The following is a 23,890-nucleotide window of genomic DNA, read 5'->3' as shown; positions in this document are numbered from 1 at the left end:
CCAAGCATCTAAAAGCTCCCTGTACGTTTTTAGGACTCTATGCACACAAGAAAGAAGTGATCCTGACGCAGAGTCGACAATTGAATGTAAGAGGCAAGAGATAAAATGAAAAAGCAGGAAACACTAACAGCCTCACAGAGGGCTTTTTTTTTTTGGTTTGTTAAGATTAGTGGTAAGGTAGACGTGTCTGTTTGTTTAAGAAAGCAAAAGAAAGTTTTGTAAGGATGGATGAAAAACAGGACAATGAAGTACCTGAAGGTGCAGATTGGTGAAAGTGGAAAACTTCATCTGACAATCTTGTAGTGCAATAATGGAAGAAGGGGTATGTTTGAAGGAAATAAACTAGTCAAGCATCTACTTTTCTAAGTACCATCCTAAATTCATCCTTGTTCTGCACAGCAGTGAAAGTAGGTATGACTGAAGTGAGTGCTGCAATGAATAAGAGTTCTGCTGAAGTTTGTAAAGGTCTCATCAAGTTGTCCTCCACCCTATGCATCTTCCTGCCCAAGCCTGGGACTATTAAAGAATCCCCTGTAACTAAAAGAAGTAGCATTTTGCCTGTTACAATGCAAGTAGTGCTTTAGACTAGGTAAATACTTCCTAGTTCTTTACATGATATTTAAGACTGCAATTCCCATTTCACACTTTATAATTTAGGTATTAATCTTTGACTCATCCCTGACATTCTCCTTTACACCTACAAGTACTTTGGTGTACAGTATGTTTTGGAATTTAACAAAATTAGATATACTGCACTTTGCCAGAGAATGACTAGAGACAGAGTACTTTTTTCCTAAGCTAGCCAAGTTAAAAAAACCCCACTTCTGCAGCCTTAGCAAGACCATGTGTGTCAGGGCAGCTGTTTTGCTATAACACAGAGGGTCTACATCCACTAGAGATGAATAAACTGTGCAGATAGGTTACAAATGTTTCTCCTATCACTAATTTTTTTTAATACCTTTCTTGTGTGTACACCTCTGTGTATGTATGTATCTTTTCCCTCTAGAAGTTCTATGTTACAAGTATTTCAGATAGGAACAGTTCTGCTTTATCAATTTAATGGATGAGCTCTCTGTATTTCAGGATCTCTCACAGTATTTTCTAGCCTTATTTAGTGACCTATAAGACACAGATCAGACAGAGAATGGTCTCATTTCGTTTTTCTTTTCCAAGTTGATTGTGTATGTACTAGTGGAAATCCATGAAATTTAAATGCCGTGCAGCATCAACAGCATCTGGCTTGGGAGCCAGAGGCTGATGTTGGCTTCCTCCTAATGTGCCATTGCACTTATGTCATAGCTGCTAACCCCTCCTGTAAAACAGAGGTGGATGTGTGGCAGAGATCAAGACTTCAAGCACATTGTCCTACCTGTAATTTGGATTCCATTCTGTGTGCTGGAGCCAGAACACCTACGTCCTGGAGGAAACAGTTCTCTGTGCTGTTTATGCTGCTGGCCTTTAGCTTGATGGTTTTTGTTTGCTTCTTTCTTCCCTTACCATCATCACCAGTTAGTGTCCTGAATCTCATGTGGTTGGGCTTTTGTGCACGAAGGAACAATAGAAACTGTAAAATCACAGAAAGGATGAAATGTAAAAGCGTTAATCTCAGAAGAGCACGGACAATGAAGAAAGTCTTGAGAAAAGGGTGAAAGATGCTGTGGATATACCTTACTGAAATGTATGGAACACTTAGGTATTGTGCCAATGAGTTGAAACAATGGCAAGACATAGAAAGACTGTCCCACTAATGGTAATGGTCTGTCCTTTGCTCATGCTCTCTGTTATTCCCCTGTTTGCTTCCATGGAGAAAGGAAGCTTTTCTTCTATCAGATTTTTCTACTGATCTCAATGAGAAAATATTTAGATGGTAAATTCTTTCAGGCAGGGATTATTTCTTCATTGCCTGCCACAGTGGGACTTTTGAGTTATGACTGCAGACAGTAGGGACTCAGGCAGTGAGGAGGAATAATAATGGAATAGCGCAAATTGTAAATGATTTATTTCCTGAAGGTTGTTTAAAGCAGATGTACACAATGCTTAGTGGAATCTCTCAGCAAAATCCAGATCTGCAATGAATAGAGCAGAATGAAATGCAGCTGGGATGGAGCTGTCCCTTCTAACCATAGCAGATGGAATGCATCAGTTAATTACATCTTGGATATATGATCTTCTCAATCCCAGGTCATGCGTGGGCTCCTTCTCCCAGCCAGCTCTAGGTTTAGACAGGACAGAGTTTCACAGCAAAGCAGACTGCTGGGGAGGAAGGGAGCCTGTAAAACAACAGTGGCTACAGAACTCTTTGCCATAGCTATTTCATTGTTTTCTTTGCCAAGTAGCTGCTGCCAGGGAGTTTCAGTTCCTTCCAGAAGCAGCAGTTGCTGCCCCAGCCCCTCTAATTCCCCCAGAAGCAGTGGAGACACAAGTTCAGCTTCTGTAGCAGAAGAAAACCCAGTGCCCATGGGGCTTTTGGCTGCCACTTTTGGGAGCAGCAGCATTTTCTGTTGCCTTGCAAGGGGGCAACTCAAGCCACTGTCTATTTCACTAGGCAAGTTTTAGCTTTTAACAGGCTCAGAGTATTTATTAGCCACTCCAATCTGAACAGACATTTCTCTGGTTACTCTTGAATAAATAATCTTTTCCTGAGGGGGAAGGACGGATCTTTCCACTGTGATTGCCTGTCCTCTTTCAGTACTATCATATTCCTTTGGAGTCTACTGCTGAATCTTGGACTTACCATTGCTTCCACCATTCACCAGCTTAATTTGGTGAACGTGACTTAAAGGGACACACCACTAAGTGGTGGTGACAGACACCCTCAGAGAGAGAAGATGACAAGAAGTCTGTGACTAGATGATGGGAATTTGTTCATTACAGAAACACATATGAGTTGTAAGAGTAAAAAAATGAAAATGGAAGTAATGAAAAGTAATGAAAATGGAAGGACACCTTATTGGAATAATAACTGCAGTAGTCCTGTCGTGCACCTGGGGAGGAATAACCCCATGCATCAGTACAGGTTAAGGACTGATCTACTGGAAAGCAGCTCTGCAGAGAAGGAGCTGGGGGTCCTGGTGGACAAGAAGCCGTCCATGAGCCAGCACTGTGTCCTTGTGGCCAAGAAGACCAGTGGTATCCTGGGGTACGTTAGGAAGACCATTGCCAGCAGGTTAACAGAGGTGATCCACCCTACTCAGCCTTAATGAGGCCATATCTGGAGTACTGTGTCCAGTTCTGGGCTCCTCAGGACAAGAAAGACATGGAATTCTTGGAGTGAATCCAGTGGAGGGCTATGAAGATGATTAGAGGACTGGAGCATCTCTTCTATGAAGAAATGCTGAAAGCTGCGCCCTGTTTATCTGGGAGAAGAGACGACTTCTAATGGAAACATGGGAAGTTTCACTTGAATATGAGGAAAAAACTCTTTACTTTGAAGGTGACAGACCACTGGAACAGACTGCTCAGAGAGGTTGTTGAATCTCCTTCTCTGGAGATATTCAAAACCTGCCTGAACACGATCCTGTGCAACCTGCTCTAGGCAAACCTGCTTTAGCCGGGAGTTTGAACCAGATTGTGTGACACAATATGCTTTTTTTTTATCAATAATGACAATATCTGGCTTTGTCACAATTCTCCAGATGATTGGGAAATCCAGTGTATTACTGCTTAGTGAAAAATCTTTGCAGAAGACAGACAGGGCTTAAAGAGCAGAGTGCTTGAGGGGCTAGACAAATAGTTATTTTAAGTATCTCAAATGTATTTCTTCATTATGAAGAAAATGATCAAGCATGTTCTTCAAAGGTTCTCACATTTCAGAGTCTCATGGTGGCTTTCTAGTCACCTACAGATGAGTATAATTCTCCCTTTGGTGAAGTGACTGAATACATTATTTCTATGTGACACATTCTAGTTACACCATCTTCCTCAATTATTCATGAGGAAAAAAGGAGGAAAAATTATAATTTGCAGCAGAACAATTGGGAGGCTTTAAGAAAAGAAATTCTAATCCAAAGGGTCTTGTATACTAGGAAGATCTACCAGGGAGGTTGTGCTATCTTTCAAGAGAAGATTTAAACTGTAGGTCAGAGAAACACCACTGGAGAATGAGCTTGGTAAAGTTATTGCTGCTGTGGTGCACAGGGATTAGAGAATGTCTCAAGTCTCCTTCTGCCTTGAATTTCTGTGAACCTGGGCTTTTTTTGTTGTTTGCTGCGTGTTTACTGATCTATCCCACTATGCTCTTTTCCATTTAAACTGCAACTCTGCATTAAGTACTGCCTTCAAACACCTTTTCCTTCTTCAGTAACCTTTCTCTGGAAGGGCATACTACATCTCTCTTTTATTAAGCACACACTATTTGTATGTTCCAGTCCTCACTTCCTCAGGCTTTTGGAGCTGTTTCCAGCAAATTGTGTTTTCTCATAGGCTCCAGGCATTGGGAGAAAAATTACAGCCTAGAAGTGAAATTTCACATACCTAAAAAAATGTTAATATCTCCCAATATGCCGTATTCACATGGGATTTGCAGAAGATGGACATAAAACCCAGACTGATTTCAGTAGTGCCAGCATTTGGCTAGAGGAGCCTGTCACACACAGAGATGTTATATGCTATAGATACTGTTCAACTAGTCCCTTTCATTAGGGATGCTCTAATTCGATCATGCACCATATCCTATTTTCATGTTAAACCATGTACAGAGCATTTTTACAAGCACATGTAGTTTTAGGACAAGGGGGAATGGCTTTAAATCAAAAGCAGGTTGTTTTAGACATGATAATCAGAAGAAATACTATGCTTTTAGGGTGGTAAAGCACTGGAACAGGTTGCCCAGAGAAACTGTGTATGCTCCATCCCTGGAAGTGTTTGAGAACAGGTTGGATGGGTCTTTGAGCACCCTGGTCTACAGGAAGGTGTCCCTCCTATGGCAGGGGTGTTGGAACTTAGATGATCTTTAAGGTCCCTTCCAGCACAAACCATGTTAGGATTGATTCTCCCTTATTTCTACAGCCAGACAACTCATTCTCATTTGTTACAAGACCCACTGAAGCCTCCCTGTGAGTTGCAGATGTTGAACCACCACAAAGAAGATTCTCACTAAGATTTCGTTTTTGTGGGCTCTTAATAAAAGAAGTGAGAAATGGAAGACAGGATTACTCTGAAGTAACCTCTGGAGTAATTGTTTGTTGGCCGCTGACTATGTGCAGAGACCAGAGAGAGTAGCTACCCAGCTGCAGTATCTCCTCAGGTGTGAGAAACTGGAGGAGGAGTGGTGGTGGCTCAATTCAAACTCCACTAATCTTCCTGGTCAAATGCCGATTAGAAATTTGTTGTTGGATGATTTTGTAGAAAGTCGTTCATAGAACTCTGTGACAAAGTGTGTTTCTTACATGGTTCACAGGCAGAAGCCCTTTTTATCCTAATACTAAAACATCTTGAATACCAAATCCTTGCCACAGTCAGTGAATTTCAGTTTAGGACCTGTTTCAAAAGAGAGATTTGTTTTATCTGTGTGCATTACACAGCTTGGACTGAACTTCTTATATTCCTGTACCTACACAGGTGAAAAATACAAGCCAAATAAGAAATGCATGGAAAAACCCATATCATGGGGTTACAGGCAGGGTTTTATAGCATGCTGCAATATTCACTCCATATAGCAATTGTCCCCTCCTTTCTCAAGACTCTGTCCTATTACTTTTTGGCACACAGCTACTTCTACCTACCCACCGCTTGAAGTTCCAGATAGAAAACTCAAGTTGAAAGGAATTGACCATGCCTTTGCAAGGTCCAATCCCTGAAATATTGTTTAAGCAGCTCCTTTACTAGAAAAGTATCTGGTTAGACCTTCATTTAACTGAACCATGTTAGGAGGCTTACCGGTATTTGTTAATGGTCTACGCCTACTGAAGGTCTAGCACAAGGAATGCGAAAGAGAAATTATTTAGAGGAAGCAGCTGGCACTGTCTGGCTTTAGTCACCACTGTAATGCTGCTGTGCCCACATACCTCCTCTGCAGAAGTTGAGTTTCCTTTGCACATTCTTTTTGAGGGAGCTAGGGTTGTTTAGCCTGGAGAAATTGAGGCTTGAGGATACCTTATTGCTATCTACCACTGCTTGAAAGGAGGTTCTAGCAAGGTGGGTGTCAGTCTCTTCTCCCAGACATATAGCAACAGGACAAGAAGAAATGGCCTTAAGCTCCACCAGGGGAGGTTCAAGTTGGACATCAGGAAAAATTTCTTCCCTAAGATGGTGGTAAAGCATTGGAACAGATTGCCCAGGAAGGTGGTGGGGCCACCATCCTTGGAGGCGTTCAAGAAATGTCAAGCACTTAGTGCTATAGTTTAGTTGAAGTGATGGTGTTGGGTCAAAGGTTGGACTCAATGATCTTGGAGGCCTTTTCCAACCTTAATGATTCTATAATTCCAAAAGAAATACTGTAAAAAGCATTATCCTAAGTAAATTTTTACTTCTCACTTTCTTCCTCATGCTGGGCATCTCTAAGAGGCATAAAATTCTGCGTAACTTTCAATTTTTCCTCTAAATCTACTATAGAGCGACTCAGACTAGTCTGTAGGTGATACCTGTCCATGCCAGCTGGTGATTGTTGCAAGACCCCTTACTTGCAGAGCACTATAATAAAGAATATAAGAACTCAGGCAATGGCAGAGCTACCTTGTCTCTTGAGTTTAATGAAGTGGATCCCTTACCCACTTGAAATCACTACTTGAGATACCTGGGAGACATTCTGATAACCTGGGAGTTTGTTATTATTGTAACAATGACAGAGACAGTGTATTAGCACACAATAGCTCTCTTCTTGCCTGACTCATTTATCTGTGTATTTATAAACTTGTATGTGGATCTACATGTTTACATATTATAAAAATAGCTTTATCTATTTCTTTAAAGCTGGCCTACTTGAAACTGAGATTTTTTTTTTTTTTTGTGCATGTCTCACCATTTCAAAGGAGGTAACAGAATCAAGAAATTATTACCTAGTATGCTTGCAATAATGGTTTTACTGTAGGGTGCTCAGCTCTGAAACAGGTATAGATAAAAGCTATAAGGAATAGAGAACAAGTCAGACGATCTGGACAACCAAATAACTGTAAGCGTGTTCTGTGTTACAGAAGGTTCATTACATAGAGCTGTAAGCACTGGATACATCCCTCCCTTCTGAAAAGGAGATTAAAGAAATCCATATTACTTCTATCTTTTCATCATTTTTATTTTAGTATTTTAAGCCCCAAGCTCAAACTGACTTTAAGTAACTTCTAAAGCTATAAGGGGTTAGGCAGAGGAAGGATTTCCAGAGACTGCTTCATAACTTTAAAAGCTATTTCTATGACAGGGATCGCAGCCTGCAAAAATATTAAATACTGTCCCTTTTTTTGGTTTGATAATCAGTGCTTGATTTCTCCTCTCCCTCCTTTTCCAAAGACATTATAAGTTTTAATACTGGGCATTCCAAGACTACAAATATGACTGTTCAGGCAAGATATTTTTGGCCTTTGCTAATTTCCACAATTGCTTTTTCAAAATCAATATTTTTTTAATTGGTCACTTGAGCTTTTTTCAGTGACGTTGAACCTCTGATGCATGTCACTTCAAAAGCATTTTCCAAACATTGTAGGCGTCATGGAGCAATTTTAGCATAAAAAGAAGAGTATAACTAGAGATGGCGGGGGAGCAAATTACATTTTGTATATATAGTATTAAATGCTTCCATTAGTTGCCATAGGGATGGGCAGAAGTTGGTCTGAAATGACAGCTTTTCTGATGCTTGATGGGTTTAAAAGGAAAACACTGTGGGGGGAGGGGGTTTTATTGTTATTATTACCCTGGGATACTTTTATAGGAGAGGGGGAAATATTAAAGTAATATTTCTCAAAAAAGATTCTTGGTGTCTACATTAACAGACCAGGCATCACCTTCGCCTCTCTACAGAGACACTGACCTCTACAAAACAGGCATCTTTGTAGCTTCAGGGCTGTAATTCCACAGCTGCTCAGAGCTTCTCATTTCCTTTTGTTGTGCAACACAGCAGCTATCACCACAACCCCTCCTCCTAAGCAGTGTCTGTAAATCTGCTGCAATAATAACCCGCGGAAAGCCGTGTCCCGCAATTACTGCTGCGCGCACTCCAATTACAACAGGACTGGTGAGACCTGCTTGTCAGACCAGGCTTTCCGATTTGCGCGCTCTAACATCCACTTGGCTCAGATACTGGAGATCAACTGAAAGCAAGCCATGGATTTATCGCTACGATTTAAACGTCCACGTGATCGTGTCGAAAAGCTCAGAGGTGCGAGTCACACATCTCAGCGTGTGTTTTAAGCCTGCAGCCATCCGATGTTACAGCTGTCATTCATGCCAAGCATGACCAGAAGTAGGATGCCAGCTGTGTAGTCAGCTGGCATTCAGGTCCCTGGAAATTTTGTGTGGCTGGTATGTGTGCCATACAAGGGATACTTGCTGGCTTTGCTGACTGAAAAATGTGAATACTTTGGAAATTACTACTACACAATATGCAGATGAGAGTCAATCAGGAGGCTGAATGATACAACTTTGTGTTTCAGAAGGTAGTCCATATCAGAAGAACCTGCCTCATAAGGATTGAAACTGAGGCAGTGTACTTACTGAGTATAACCTAAATTCACTTTCCATTGATTTTTAGTAGGTTTTAAAAGAAGCACTGTGAAGTTATTTTTTTTAACCTGACTCCTATGCTGTGCCACAAGTACCTTTTTTCTTCATTCTCCCAAGGGCAATGTTTTATTAATATTACTCATCACCCTGTGGAGCACTGAGCAAACACTTGAATGTTATTTTGAGAAGACCACTCATAGATGGTAAAATGTAATTTGTCAGGGCAGTTGTTTGTAGTCTGCCTGACACGCTGTTGTGTCAGTTCATGGGGATGCACCTCACTGATGTGGCTCTAGTGTCTCTAATAATTAGTGAAACCTGGGCAACAGAAAAGATGCTTAATTTTTCTTTGCAACAGGGTTGACTGAAAGTAAGCTCAACCCACGTAAAACACTGGACTGTCCTTGTCTGTAGTGTTTTAGAAACAATCTCCAGTCTGGTGTTTTGTTAAAAGACCTCCTCTTCTGTCAAGCTGGAGAAGAGGATCTGCATTAGCTGTTCCATAGTGTAATGCAAATTTGGTATTAGTGCTACAAATTCCCGTTGAAGGTGCAAAGAAGGATTGCTCCAAAGGCAAGAAGAAATTCTTTGAAATCACGAACAACACGAAGTTTTAAGTACTCTCCTGAGCCTGCAGTGTATGGTGAAGGAGGAGGAGGATGTGGGCAGAAAGGCATGTCTGAGGAGACAGGAGATCTCGTGTAGCCCCCATCATGCTAATGGAACATGTAGCTGCAGTACATATTACTCTTTTGAGCCATACTTTTGATATCAGACAGAAGTAACTTGACAGCACTACAGTTTCACTGTAATTAAGAAAGAATGAATTGGGTTCCTCTGGCTTGTTATCGCGCTTGTCATTTTTGACCTTGCCTAGTCCTGAATTATGCAGGCTCAAGTTCTTCAAAAAAGCATTGAGAACACAGCAATACATAGTTGCATATACTTACATATATAAAATGCAGTAAAATACCCAACTTATGCACATTTAAAAAATCACATCCAAACTAAGTTAAAGGTACAGGTAAGCTTTGGAATAACTTCAATAGTGAGGTACAGTAATATTTGTCCAGGAGTTCTCAAGATATCTGGACAATTTTGTCAGTTATATTCACCTGTTTCATTACAATTCCTATAAATATTCCCATTGTGAAAGATACAGCTCCTCAATAGCTCCAGAGTAACATAGGGTAGGAAATACAAGACAGGTGGCTGTTTTTCCTGAAGCTCTCACTGTTGATCTGTCTTACCAGACAGATCTTAAGAACCATAGACCAAACCATAACAAAAAATGATGCAATTTTTGGAGGATAACACAGTAGAAAAACAAGAAAGGAGATTGGGAGCCCCCAACATAAGAAGGACACAGACCTGTTCGAACAAGTCCAGAGGACAGCCACAAAGATGCTGAGAGGGCTGAAGCAACTCTCCCATGAAGACAGGGTGAGAAAGTTGGGGTTGTTCAGCCTGGAGAAGAGAAGGCTCCATGGAGACCTCTGAACATTCCAGTACCTAAAGAGGGCCTGCAGGATAGAGAGAGAGAGGGACTTTTCACAAGGGCATGTAGTGATAGGACAGGGGGAATTGGCTTTTAACTGAAAGAAGGGAGGTCTAGATTAGATACTAGGAAAAAAGTCTTTACTGTGAGGATGGTAAGGCACTGGATGTGGATGACCTATCTCTGGAAATATTCAAAGCCAGGTTGGATGCAGCTCTGAGCAACCTGATCTAGTGGAAGGTGTCCCTGCCCATGGCAGGGGGCTTGGAACTGAATGATTTTTAAGGTCCCTTTCAACCGAAACCATTCTATGATTTTACAGTAAATTATTCAGGGACTGGCATTGATATGTATTATTTATCTATGTATGCACAGTGCCCTATGAATATTAAATCAAATCTTGTTATTTGAGAACTACACCTTGTAGATTCATTAATACTTCATGGTTATGTCTTTGCCTTACATAAAGTCAGTTGGCAAAAAGTTATTTGATTTTGTTCTAGCCAGAATGTAAGTCTTAAATTTTTATTGAATGTAATCATGTTACTGTAGTTATGTCCAGCTGCTCAGGTACTTTGGAATTGTTTATCCCATTTAAACCACTAACCAACTAAAACCAGGTTTATGAATGATCCCCTTTCAGTGCAATATCTCAAATGCCATCAGGAGACTGTAAGCACACAGTTGTTTCCAGTTTCCCAGTGCTAGTTTTCCCTTTCTTTCAAGGAAGGTTAAAACTGAGACAGTACCTGTATTAGTGCAAAATGAAGGCATTCCCTCTTACATATTTGGCCAGACACACTATCTTGTGCAGGGGGATAGCTCAAGCTTTGGTGATTGCTCAGTCCCAGGAGGGCACAGAGGATGGATGATTTTGTTGTCTTTGCTTCCAGCAGCCAATTTAGATTCCTTTAAAGTTCCTTTGCCAGAACTCCTTGGAAAGTGAGCAGGAAGTCAAAAGCAATGCCTTCACCTTCTTGACTGCTGAATGCTGGCAGGGGAGTGAAGGAAGGCTTACCCAAATCATCTATTTTACTCATTTCCTCCACTTTACCCACCACAGATAGCTCTGTGTTTCATTACTTCCACCAAGTCGCCCATGGGGGTGAACTAGAGAAAGTTCCTTTTCTTCCATTCCTGTGTAGTTTGTTATAGGAAAAGAATAATCTGGTCATGTAATTGAGGAAAATTATGAAGGTCTATTAAAGCTGAAGAATTTCTGCCTGTATAAGGACTGGAGGCTTAGGCTTTAACGTACATGCTCTCCCAAATTCTCTCTTCTCTGTTTATCATATAATTATGACTTCAACTTCTCCTCCCTCAAATGAAGGCGTATCAAACTGCCATACATCATCTTAGAACAGACTTTTACTATGCAGGATAGCTAACCTTTGTTCTCAATGACAGCACTTTAAAGGTTTTCTCAACTAGCAACTTCTTGAACTTCTTGTTCATGACGCATGATGCTGGAGCTGCCTCCTTTCAAGCTCATCTCTTCTGCATCGGAATCCATGCTGTTATTGCTTTGGACCTAAATAACAGGAATGTGACCCTGATGCTATGAAAGCACAAACCAATCCTTCTACTGATTTCAGAGCCAGAGCTACCTTTGCATTCTCTTTAATGTTTCTGGATATTGATAAATTTTACGGCAGAAGCATTAAAAGTAAATACTGTGGCACTGGAAGTACCTTCTTCTGGACATCTCTCTTTAAATTCCTATGTGGTTTCAGCCTAAGGATCCCAAAATGGAATTGTACAAAATTTGTAGAAACTTCTGAAAACATCAATGTTAGTCTCTATCCCTGTAAAGAATCTGCAAACCTAATTTGAATATTTTTGTCTTTTACTGCTTGTTATGTGCATCATAATATCTGTCTTGCATTACAAACAAGAAATAGAGAACATATTTGTGTCCTAATTTTGCTAGCAATCCTCTCTTTTTAACATATCTAAGTACAAGACTAATAATTATAATTAAAAAAAGCCCATTCTTCACAGCTTAGGGGCTTAAACTTTTATATTCCTCCTTTATTCTGAATGTATCCCTCAGGAAACAACTCTCTGTAATAATCACCTTGCCTACACTTCTTCAGTCACACATTACATTCTCTCTCCCACTTTCTTTCAGGTTAATATTAGTGTTTGTCAGCAGCAGACTCTTTTTTCAAAGCTCTGAGTCATTACAGTAACAGTTATGTTCTCAATAGAGAGTTCAGGGTAGGAAAAAACCTCAGCCCAAAGCCTACATGTATCTGACTGTTAGAGAACCAAAAGGCTACTCACTCCTTTCTCACTCGTTTTAAATGCCAAGTGTTCAATTACGTTCCTCTTGAGATTTGGAAGGGCTTTTATTGGCTTTCTTTTTTTAATCTGGGAAAAAGTCAAATGTGATGTAGTAGGTTACTAAAGCTCATGATGAGGAATTTTGGCTTCAGATTTTTCCTAAGTGTGACTGGTTTTTTCCAAGTATTTCCTCAGCAGAGTTCGATTCATTGGTATTATGGTCTAGCTCACAAAGCATTCAGTCTCTGTCTAGTCCTATATAGATATCTGTGTAGGTTACAAAATCACTCATTATCCTAAACAGGGATCTATGCTGCTAAGAGGTCCAGTCAATAGCAGAGGTTTTGCAAGTTTGGCTTCAGGCCTTGACAGAGCACAGGGAAAACATTCAGAGGGCTAGAGAGTATAGTTTCTAGTTCTGGCTACTGCTGCCCTTCCCTATCCTGTTCCCCAAGATGCTCTGCTGTTCTTTGGAAACCAAGTCAGGTTACACATCTCAACGGACTGTGCATTAGCACAAGAGGTGTGCACAACTTTCCCACTGAGCCTCATGGATATGTGAAGCCTGATCTGGGGATCATGCTTGAAACAGATCTGTTTCACCTGCACATTTTTCTAGACATGTAGGCTTTTTAACTGAACTGGATGTACTGGATTTCTGTTTCTGAGGATTGAGCTCTTCCTGGACTGTGGGTCAAATCTGAGCCCACACTACCATCCTAGAGGTTTTCTAATCAGGCAGGCAAGGATTTCCCCCATGGTGATGAACACTACAGAAGCATATAAATATATAGGCACTGTTACCTTTCTTGTTGCTAAGTGCTCCCTAGTCGGAGAGAGCTCTTATCAGTTGTCAGAAATGCTGCACTATAATTCAAAATAAACTGTAAATCCCTGAGATGGATGAAAGTATCAAGATGGATGATCTTGCAATGGTCAGTAGAGAGGCTGCTGGTGATTTCAACTACTTCACTTGCCAGTCACAGTGCAAGATGACAATGCATATTGAAAGGGACATAGCAAAGAGGGTCAGAAGGATACATCAAATGCTAAAGGATAGGTGCTATAAGACATTTTCCAGCATGAAAACTTGTAGGTTTTTTTCAGTCTCCTTCTGACTGGGATATTGTGTCCCTAGGAAAAACCAAAAATATTCCATATTGCTTGCAAACAGGCAGATAAAATCCTTGGGAGTGAGAGATGTTCCTGTCTTTCTTTTTCCTTCTGAATCTCTGTGATGACAGCCTTTCTTCTTTTTCCTGGTTTTCTGTTGACGAAAGCCAGCTCAGCTAAACAGGCAACTGGCCCCAGTTCCATAAGATAATGGATCCGATTATTATCAGAGGCCAGCTTGGAGGGACCTCTTGTTCAGTAGTCACCATGGCAAGGACAAACCCTCCAAAATGCAAAGCGGGAGGTGCTAGCAACTCTCTAAAATGCAAAGAAAGCAGCTTGCAGTGTTCTTGCTGATTGTTTTTGCTGTAATTTGTATTTAGGAATGAAAATGTTTGTCAGATCTCTGAAAACAGGAACACAGTTTGGTAAACCAGATCTACCACTAAGGTGGCACAGTGAGACACCTACTCAACCCAACTATATTTAGTGGTGTGCCAGTGTAGGAACAGCCATACCAGACTCTACTTGGAGTTCATGTAGCTTCTCCTTATCTTTGATGCTGTCTTGGCGCTCTGGAAAAGAATATAAGAAGTCTTAGGAATGGGAAGCCATGTAGTTAATCTCTTCATGGGGATTCTTACTTTCTAACCTGCTCCAAAAAAACCCCCTGTACTCTGAGAGTTTATTCATCTTCTTGGGTTTCTTCTTAAAAACAAACAAAAAAATTCCTATGTTCCTTGAGATAGAGTTTTCTGATACTGAAAAGAAAATCTGATCTTTGAGAACCCACAGTCTGGAGCACCAGTAACATTTGATGGTAATGGATTTCAGAAGGCATCTATATCTGATCTTTTGAGCAAAATACCTGCAAAAAGGGGAAGACTATGTCTGACTGCTTATTGACACTTCTCTTGACCAGCGCTCCTGAGTTTAAATTTATCAAAGGATCACTTTATCACTGCCTTCTTTAATTTCTTACTTCCAAAAAGGCTTTGGGGAACTTCTCAAAGACCTGCTGGAAAAAGCAGGGTCCTGATCCTCTTGTGAGGGATGCCCATGCAACTTAATAGCATGGCCCTTGTTAGCCCCTAGTGCCTGGCTTGATCAGGATTCCAAACTATGTTCAGCTTCAATAATGCTAAACTAGATCAGCTGGAAGCCACCAAGAGATAACTGCTATATTTCCATTTATTAGACATTCAAGCTCACTTTTAAACTTTTAAAAGGCAAATTATAATTGAAAATATCTTGGTAGAAACATATTCTGCTGTCACGGTCTATGGATATGCATGTTTAAGCTATCATGCCATGACACTGTGCTATTTGATTTATGTTTTTACTGATGCTTTGACTGAGTAGTTTGTTGCAATGTACTGCTAAATGAAGGAAAAATCAAAAACTGCATCAGACAACCACTCTGTATTTCATTCTAGAAAATAGCTGGCAATTATAATTACTCACCATGTTTCTGGCTCAGAATAAAAGTGGCATTGCACAAAAAACCACACTGAACATTCATCGTGATTAGAAAATGCTCCATACCTTGGAGTGCAGTGGAGACATAAGAATAATTTTAAATGCAAATTAAATTGTGGGGGTAGCAAAGAGAACAGATAAAAGACAGTAAAACAAAGCCTTTCACTTTCCTCAAATTAGCAGGCTAATGTAGTATAAAAAAAAGCAGTTCTACTCAGATCTGTGCTAAGAGCTTTCATTTCATCATAATATAAAACAGCAGATCCGTCACCTTTCTCTATTCAGTACTCTTGATTTCGAGGTTGAAGTGAAAATTAGAAGCTGTTCTTTCTGGCTCACAGACTGGGTTGCATTTGCTTAGTCTTATTCCATGACAGTAGGATGGAAAGAGGTCAGTAACACTGGTAAGTACTTCTGCATCTGATTTTATTTATTTATTTTTAAAATCTTTCAGTGCTTTGGCTTTTTGTCAATGTGCATTTCCTAAAAAAAGCTACATTGTGTATTTTGTAAAAGACTGTATCTTAAGCAGAAATGCAACGATTCCTTGAGAATGCTTATATCAGATGTTAGAGCTCCTTCAAGAATGAATGAATTTCTTGAAGTAGGAATTCTGTAATAGGAAAGGTTTCTCAATATTCTATATATTTCATAGCATCATTGGAACATTTTGTGTGTTGTTTTTTCTGTCTGCCTTGTCCAACAAGCAGTACCAGATAAGAAACGAATCTCTTCTCAAGATGCTATTTGCATTATATTCATAGCAAAACAATCTCATTACCCTTATGGTACATGATGGAGTAAGCACGTATATTACTAACTGAAAGCAAATTATTAGACAAAACACAATGTTATGTTTAAATTTAACTATTATGAAACATTAAAAATATCTCAGAATATGAAATGCAACAAGGAAGATAGAAGTGTAAAACAAATTCTTATGGAAACTTGATATAGGTTTTTTTTTTCCTTAGGAAAGTTTTTATCAAATCAAAACCAGGGGCTTAATTTTTTAGTATGAAGGGCGAGAGGGAGTGGGGGGAGATGAACGTAGTGTCACCTCCTGTTGCTAAGTAACAACATCTCCTGGCCATTTTTATCTGATAAAGGAAGTCCAGTTGACGTTATGCATTATTCATCAGAGTTCCAATCAAACAATCAAAATTGTTTGCTTACACTGGGGACATTTAGTAAGATCAAAGAAACCCTCCTTGAAACTACTGGAGCTTACACCACTGCCAGACAGCCCTTGATACTCTGCAGTAAGTATCATTTCTGGTTTGGGAGTGCTATGGTAAAGTGAATTGCTGTGGAACGTAAAACTTTTCTCATCAGGACAGACTTCTGAATTTTAAAAGGACTGCATGTTGACTGATGAGAACTGAATCAAAGGAAAAAGGTAAAGCTTTGGAAACATGGTTTCCTGATTTTCATAGCATAATTAAAGGAATTACTTGAAGCAAGAGTCAGACTCCCAGCTCCAAATCTTTCTGTTAGGTTTGCATGGAAAAGGACTAGAGGTATTTTTGTCTGTCTTAAAATACATGTTGTTCAGAATTGTTTGTATGCTTACGATGTATGCTGTGGAGAACTGAGGTGTGGGTGAGAGAACGGGGTTATGTGTTTTCTCCTAATCTTGTTTTTTCTAAGTGAGTTTTTAAGAGTATAAGAAAATGCAGAAGGTAGTAATGAAGCTGGAGAAGGGTCACACTATCATTCCAGGAACTCTGCCGGGCAGAGGCAAACATAATTCAGTGTACATCTTGGAGAGTTGTAATCTAGGATCTTGGCAGATCTGACATTCAAAAGGATGCCCAAAATACGAGCCTTAGCTATGAAACAGTGCTAGGAGTAGCCTACCACTTCTTAACGATTGCTCTTATCACATATTTTAAAACTGATGGTGGATGTTCTGCTGCTACTTCTGGTCAGCAAGAGGAGAGAGGGAAGGCAAGGTTGGATTCTGGTCCACTTAGGTGGAGTGAAATATCCAGAATATTGTGTCTTCCTTTCCAGTGCAGTGTTTTGGCATAAGTGGCAAGAATGCAATCTTCAATGTAGTCTGTTAGAGTAGTGCCTACTCAGAGGTGCTGGCTGTGAATCTGGCTAAAGGAGGTCCCTGTCCTGAGCTTTTCTGATTTTCTTTTTAAGAGCAAATGTAACAGGCAGATGGATCCAAGTATATGTGTCCTAAGAAATGGAGACTGTGACTAGAATACAGGTGATTGTACTAGGAATATACTAGGAATCTTGCTAATATTGCAGTAGCACTTTTCTTTTTTGTCTTTAGACAAGGATTTGAATCAAACATTCTAAAATAGAAAAGGATGCTTATGAAGTTCTATGAATAGTGACTTGAAAATACTTTGACCCTAATACGCCAAATGAAGTACTTTAGTGACTGCCTACACAGTTCTTTCCACAAAGAAACCCACCAGCTTTTTTTCTCTGACATCTCTGTAATCTTTTCTAGGAATCTGACGGATCGTTCATAGCGGAGTATTGTACACAAACATAAAGCACCTTCAAAATGGACTACTTTTTGGATGTCGAGTCTGCTCACAGACTGTTTTACAGTCAAGGAGCCCAAGGTAAGAAACTCTGGCACTGACTCAGAAAATTACTAGTTTAACTGTACAGTTAAAATGTATAGGGCCAGATAGGGGCCAGTGACTGACATACTTAAGTGTTGAAGGGCACAGGGTAAGGCCTTCAAAATGCATGGGCTTTAAAAGGCACTACACAAAGAGTAATGGTGGGGTTGATCTGCCCTCTCAGAGGATAAAGAAGAGCTGTGAGAGCTGTTGGGTGTGCTGCAGGAGCAAAAAGAGCTGCCAAGATCCAGGCTCTGGTGTTGCAGAACCCAAATGTACAAGACAGAGGAGACAGCAATGGCCCGCAGCTTGCTAAGTAAGCCTGTGGAGTCTTTTCCCTTCCTCCTTTTGCTTCTCAGTGCTGTCAGGATCATAAGGTGATGTTATTCAGGAAAAACTGGTTTGGGAAAGCCCTGAGGCAGTCCCCCACACGGTTTGCAAACAGCAGCTCTCACTGGTCTGTGTTGTCCCCTGTGAAATGCTGGCCCCCACAGAGCAGCAGCAGGGTGAGAGGGGAAGCGTAACCAAGCTCCACTGCTTTAATGTAATTGAGACTTGTTCACAACATAGATTATATTTTTGGTAAAGTTAGTTCACGTTTTTCTCACCAGCTCTATTTTTGGGGAAAACTTGCAGCTTCAGAGAGAAGGGTTTTTTTTTCCTTAAACTTTAAACACCGTATTAAATTCAAGAAAATTTTAAGAGCCTAGTAGCTCTATCAGCCATTTTTGTTTCTACATACTGCCTATTTTTTGAAAATGGGATCCATCTTTCTTCCACTATTAATTTCATTGGTTGCTAATCAAATTCAAAGTCTGGACAACAGTTTGGCCTTCCCTCCGGAGGCCATTCTCCCAGAGCAAGACGTAATCCACCCACGGGTTGCCACCATCCCAGGATGCATGGGGGTCAGTACCACATCTGACCTTTGGCTCAGCTGAGGTGCTGCTGCCTAACACATGCTGTGTTGCTTAGCTGCTGCCTCAGTTGTGATACATTTTTATCTGTACCAGAGAAGAAGCAAATACTAAGCAACACAAAATCAGGGAAAAAAACAGGTGAGGGCAATGACTGATTTTGATGGCTTTTTCTCCATCTCTAAAATGGAACAAACACCAGGGCATTGCTACAGAAGTAATATTGAAATATTTTTGAGCACAGAGGCTGGACTAGATGACCTCCTGTGATCCCTTCCAACCACAGCTATTCTGTGATATCTCTATGGGAACAAGCCATTTCTATTCCATAGAACCTAAAATTCAGGAATCTACATCTTATTGCTTTACAAACTATAGCAAATTACCAACAGCATCCCTGTGCACTGCAGCATACAGAAGCAACTGTGGAAGAAAGAACGTGTGTTCATGCAAGGAAAGTCCCCTACAGTCATGTCCACAAGGTGACTAGTAAGGGTTGTGCAGGTGACCTTCACTGTAACTATTTCCAAGCAGGCAAGATTAAAAAAACATTATCTTACCCATACTTGAAGAAAGTATACTGTTGGCACATATAGAAATGCTTGTAGTGATCAGTTATTAAATCCAAAACAAGGGAAAAAACCCATTAAGCAGAATTGTATTCCTTGATACAAATGTCATCCGCAGGGGGCTGACCTTTAGATCTGTCATGTGAACTTCTATTCCTTGGCCGAAACAAATAGGAACCAGCACCGAGACTTGGAGTTTTGTTCCCCTGCTTGTGAATGTTTTATGAAAGTCACCAATTACATGCATCCCCTGTGCACCAGAGTGTCCCAAACCCTAACTACCTCCACAACTAGGAACAGTACCTTGATAGAACAGCCATGCCATACTTATGGTCTGTCCCCTTCCACTTCTCACATTTCTCTTCGCTCTTTTTAGTGCATTTTCCACAGCTCCTGCCTTTTGCATCTCTTACCTCACATGCTTGTGAGGCCTCTTCCATAAACTCTAGTAACCTCCCCTCTCTTCCTATTTCTGTGCTTGAGGTCAGCTGCTTTCCAACATGCTGACTGCCAGCAGGGAAATTGCTCTGAGCACAGAAGAGACAATGCTTCTGCTTTACATTCTCAAATGCTGCAACACAGCAGCGCCCTGGCAACAGGAGAGGTGCTTGAGGGGAGGAACGGATGAACAACCGCCCTGGCAATGGGATGTGAGACAAAATGTGGCCTGTGCAGAAGTTTCAGGAGGCTTTCACTGAGCATCTCTGAGGTGCCACAGACAGCTTCAGCAGGCCAAACCTAATCATAGGCCTCTGGAAGAATTTAATCATCAAGCTTTTCTGCAGTAAATGCCTTTATCACTATCTTTAGCCCTACACTTCTAAATATCCCCTTCCTCTCAGCTACTTTACCCCCTGTACAGAAAAAGGAACTCAAACCTATTAAGTGTGCATTGATGCTGCCTATACAGCTCTGCTAACTCCTGTCATCCTTGTACCTTATGCCAAATTTTAAGGTTGTCTTCCAAAAAACAGGCATTTCTATATGAGATAACAGTATGATTTCTCCATACATGGGCAAAACCAGCATATTTCTTTCCTTCTCCACCTTCTGAGAAACAGGCTAACTGCATTAGCTTTAACTTTCTGAAACCGCCCCCAAAACACACTGAATGTGAGGCAGTCATCCGCAATAAATAGCATAGCTCAAGTAGCTAGTATGGAACAGAATAAAAGATCTGCAAGAAAGTACTGTCAACAGATCTACCTAATGGGATTACAAGTAACTATTTGATGTTGATATAATAACATGACACTATTAGCAGATCACACTATGAAACAGCATGTGTATATGCATTAAAACTGCACTAAGAACTGAGAGAAAGAAGACTACAGTATTCTGCCGTTTAATTAAAAACAACACCAGGAAACAATATATGCATTATTATTACTGTAGTTACATTATTAGTTATTGCATTACAAAGTGCTCTGTTTACAAAATGTAGAATGGGGATTTAGGACCCACTCAACTCTTCTGTGAGATTCGGAGATCTCTGCCTTTTAGTACTCCAGATCAGGAAAAAATCTCCTTTCCAGTGTTTTTCATATCACATTAATGATATGACAATGTTACAAATGGCAGCTGTAAAGCACTCATTCTCATTTGTACCCACTCCTTGTGGGTGGAAGAGAAGGGAAGGAATAGGACTGCAAAATGTTGGGAAGGAACTCAAAGAGCTATGATGGCATTGACAATGATATCAAATTGTGGCTGGCCTCAGGTCTTGTGCAGTTGAATGGGGGATACTCTGACCTCAACAAATAGACTGAAACAGGGCTTTGTCCTCCAACAACTAACCCACCAGTTCTCTATGCCTTGCTGCCTGCACTAACGCCCACACCTTGTCCCTACTCCTGCAAAAAGATGCAAACTGCCTTTGCTATTGTAGGGTAGGAGGGAGAGAGGTGTTACCTTATGAGCTGCCACCTCTCCCATCCTCTCCTCTGCAGCAGCAGCCATCACCTCACTTCCCTGGGCTGAGCACAGAACAGAGAAATGCTTGCCCATTCAGGCTGTATCTGCTGTTCAAACAGCTGTTCCCTGTTTCCTTCAAGGAAAGTGAAGCAGGAGGCATGGAAAAGTCACAAAAGCTGGATCTGGCAGTAGGATTAGCTAGATTTAGAAAACTTGGTAAATGAAGCCAGCTGGCTGTAGTCTTCAAACACAAGCCAGAAATATCCTAAGCTCTGCAGCCCTCCTGACTGTCTCTTCTGTACTGTATGTTGGAATCTAGGAGCTGGTGGGATGTCCTTGCCAAGTGCGTAATGCCGTGACGCATCTGCAAATAAGAAACAGGAAAGAAAGGACTGTGATCCCTTGGATCCAGCCCCTTGCCCTTGGAAAGCCTGAATCTAAAATCTGAGCATGAAGTTGGACTTTCATTTTCAAAAAAAGCCTTCTCCCTCTGAAGTGTATGGAAGATACCAGTTATTCTTGGCTGCAAATATATTCTAAATACAAATCTATCGTGGCTTTCAGCTGCAAGGGCTGAAAGTATATAGTGCAGCCTGGAATAGGATTTAGCTCACTTATCCCCTAGGTGACCTCAGTGAAGATGTTTCCACCTAAGAGCTCTAACTAGCTTGGCATGTATCAGAAAAAACATCATTTTAAGAGCAGGGGTTCACCTAATCATAGACATCTTCCTTGGGTTAATATAAGTCTTGCCTCTATCCTGATTATGAAAGCCTAGATGGTGAACTTGAGTGAAAGATGCCTGTGCTAATGGCATTTGTTTTCATAGAGGAATGGCGTGTTGAAAGGAAAGATAGGATCTAATTCAGAAAAGGGAGTAACTTCCCCCAAAATGGATAAAGCTGTAATCCAAAGCTGTGAACGTGCAGATCCCATCTTGAGTGTAGCCTACTTTGGAGAGATATCCTTGATCTTGAAGTTCTGTATGAAAGTTATGCTTTCAGTCATGCAAAGAAAGACCTCACATTTGATAGAGCTGAGCAGGCAGGCACTGAGGAGCAGCAGAAGGGAGCAGCTTCATAAGGGAAAGTAAATCCAGAGTCACCAAAACAGGCAGAGGCAGCAGCCTCACCTATGAGCAGTAAAGCATGGCAGCACATGAGCCAAGCAGGCCTGGTGACAGTCATCGGGTTCAGCCAGGAGTCCAGACCATCAGACGAGTCCATGGTGATGAGGCAGGTATGAGACTAAGCAGGCCATGAAGTCAGCAGTCTGGATGTGGATCAGTGGGGAATGTAGCCAGCCACAGGTACAGCTGCAGCCTTGCTCAGCAAAGCAGCAGCCACAGAGTAAGTGTAACTCGAAAATCAGGGAGAAAGCAGCTGTTGAGGCTTCTTGCTGCTTTCTCAAGAAGCTCCAAAGCTGGTCAGGGCCTCTCAAGCCACTCTCTCCAACAACTGTACCATGCTAGAGAGCCCACCTTGAGCACAGCCAACTAATCTGTGTGCAGGGAGTGCACACAGGGCTGTTGGGACCTGGCTCTCACCTAGGCTCGTTCAGGATCAAGAAATGAGGAAGCCCTCCCTGCCTCCCATTGTATACAAGGGGGTTGAGCCCGTGGATGAACTCTAAGAGAGAAGAATGATTCCTGCCCCATACATTACAAGTGAAGGCTTTAGGTACCACCATAAAATGAGATTTGCCCATTGCAGACAGCATGTAGCACTTTCCTGCAGCCATGATCTGATGGAACGGGACCCAAGACTCACCCCCTCTCTTGGTGCCTCTAGCAACACCACACCACAACCTGATGGGATGGGCTGCACATTGTGTTGTCAGGATGCCACTCTGGGCTGCAGGTGTCCACCTTCACACCACAGTGTGGTGTCCCTGCTGGGAGTCTGGGTTCAGCTCTCACATGACTCCTGACTCAAGAACAAAATAGTTTCTAATTTCCTGGAGAGCTGTGCATCCACTTTTCCAGTCTTACACCCTTTTGCACCAGCAGGGCACACCACCTTAAAATTAACCGTGTTAATTACTTTGAAGATTCTTCTACATTCCTTGAAGTTGCTCGCTAGGACATTTGGCAAGATCCACTGTGCCTATTTAAACAACTGAACAAAACCCTCTTAAAGGTTTATCTTGAGCTATCTACTGTACCTATAAATAAGTTACAGATAAACTTATACTTACATTAGGTATGCTTTTATTGGTTGCACCATTCCCGCAATTTATTTGATGAATTTACATTCACCAGGAGTATGAGTGAATAAGAAATGTAAAGTAAAAAAATATGGAAATAAAAATACAGTACATATGGCCAAGGGTAACAAGTTTGTATAGACACATAGGGCATGACTGCTCAAAAGATTTTAGGAAATCTTTCTTGTTGATAAGGTTTAATAAAGTATTCTCAGGTATAGTTTTAATTCCACATTTTTCTGTTACTCTATGTCTCCACAATATTTATTTCACTGTGCTCCATTTTTGCTCATTTATTTTAATTCAGTCAGTGCTGATTCACTCTAGATGTTTGATTTAATCACTGCTGACTCTTCATTGCTACTTCCCTTCTGGTTTTGCATATTAAATTGTGTCCAGTATTTTATAAAACCATATTGCTGCCAAATCCCCAGATCCTAATTCAGAATTATTCCAGTCTAGATGTTCCTCTATCCACCAAAGTTTTATGGTTAATCCATCCTATATGTTAACATATTTTCAAAGTTATGATAGCATCCAGGTCTTTTTTATTCATGTGATATCACTAGTTCACAGACTGACATCAATACCAGAAGAATTAGTAACATTAAATGTGCGTTCCTAATAAAATGTCCCTACCTTTAAATACCATTAAGTAACTGATCA

At 40.9% G+C, this 23,890-nt stretch overlaps 1 protein-coding gene and 1 long non-coding RNA gene across 8 annotated transcripts in view; one reads left to right on the top strand and one right to left on the bottom strand.

Moving 5' to 3' along the window:
• The window catches only part of LOC104691402, a 45,460-nt gene that overhangs the window by 14,470 nt on the left and 7,100 nt on the right, over positions 1-23,890 (bottom strand). For 2 of the 7 annotated variants that reach the window (XR_005601557.1, XR_005601556.1), the window contains exons 2-4: positions 14,065-14,121; positions 10,021-10,172; positions 1,370-1,564 (exon numbers count right to left, since the gene is read on the bottom strand). This is a non-coding gene — a long non-coding RNA (uncharacterized LOC104691402). Of the gene's footprint in view, positions 1-1,369; positions 1,565-2,151; positions 2,271-10,020; positions 10,173-14,064; positions 14,122-23,890 lie in introns of all 7 variants that reach the window. The other 5 variants (XR_005601559.1, XR_005601560.1, XR_005601562.1 and 2 more) reach the window with 5 other exon arrangements.
• The window catches only part of PHACTR1 (phosphatase and actin regulator 1), a 308,164-nt gene continuing 299,401 nt past the window's right edge, over positions 15,128-23,890 (top strand). Inside the window, 2 exon segments of the mRNA XM_039549910.1 lie at positions 15,128-15,429; positions 17,499-17,616. Coding sequence (XP_039405844.1) covers positions 17,556-17,616 — 61 coding nt within the window. The 5' untranslated portion in view covers positions 15,128-15,429; positions 17,499-17,555.

Source organism: Corvus cornix, chromosome 2, assembly GCF_000738735.6.
Source record: "Corvus cornix cornix isolate S_Up_H32 chromosome 2, ASM73873v5, whole genome shotgun sequence".
In the NCBI taxonomy this organism is placed as follows: Eukaryota; Metazoa; Chordata; class Aves; order Passeriformes; family Corvidae; genus Corvus; species Corvus cornix.
Note: the sequence above shows the minus strand (reverse complement) of the source record. Positions and strands in the feature narration are given on the sequence as shown.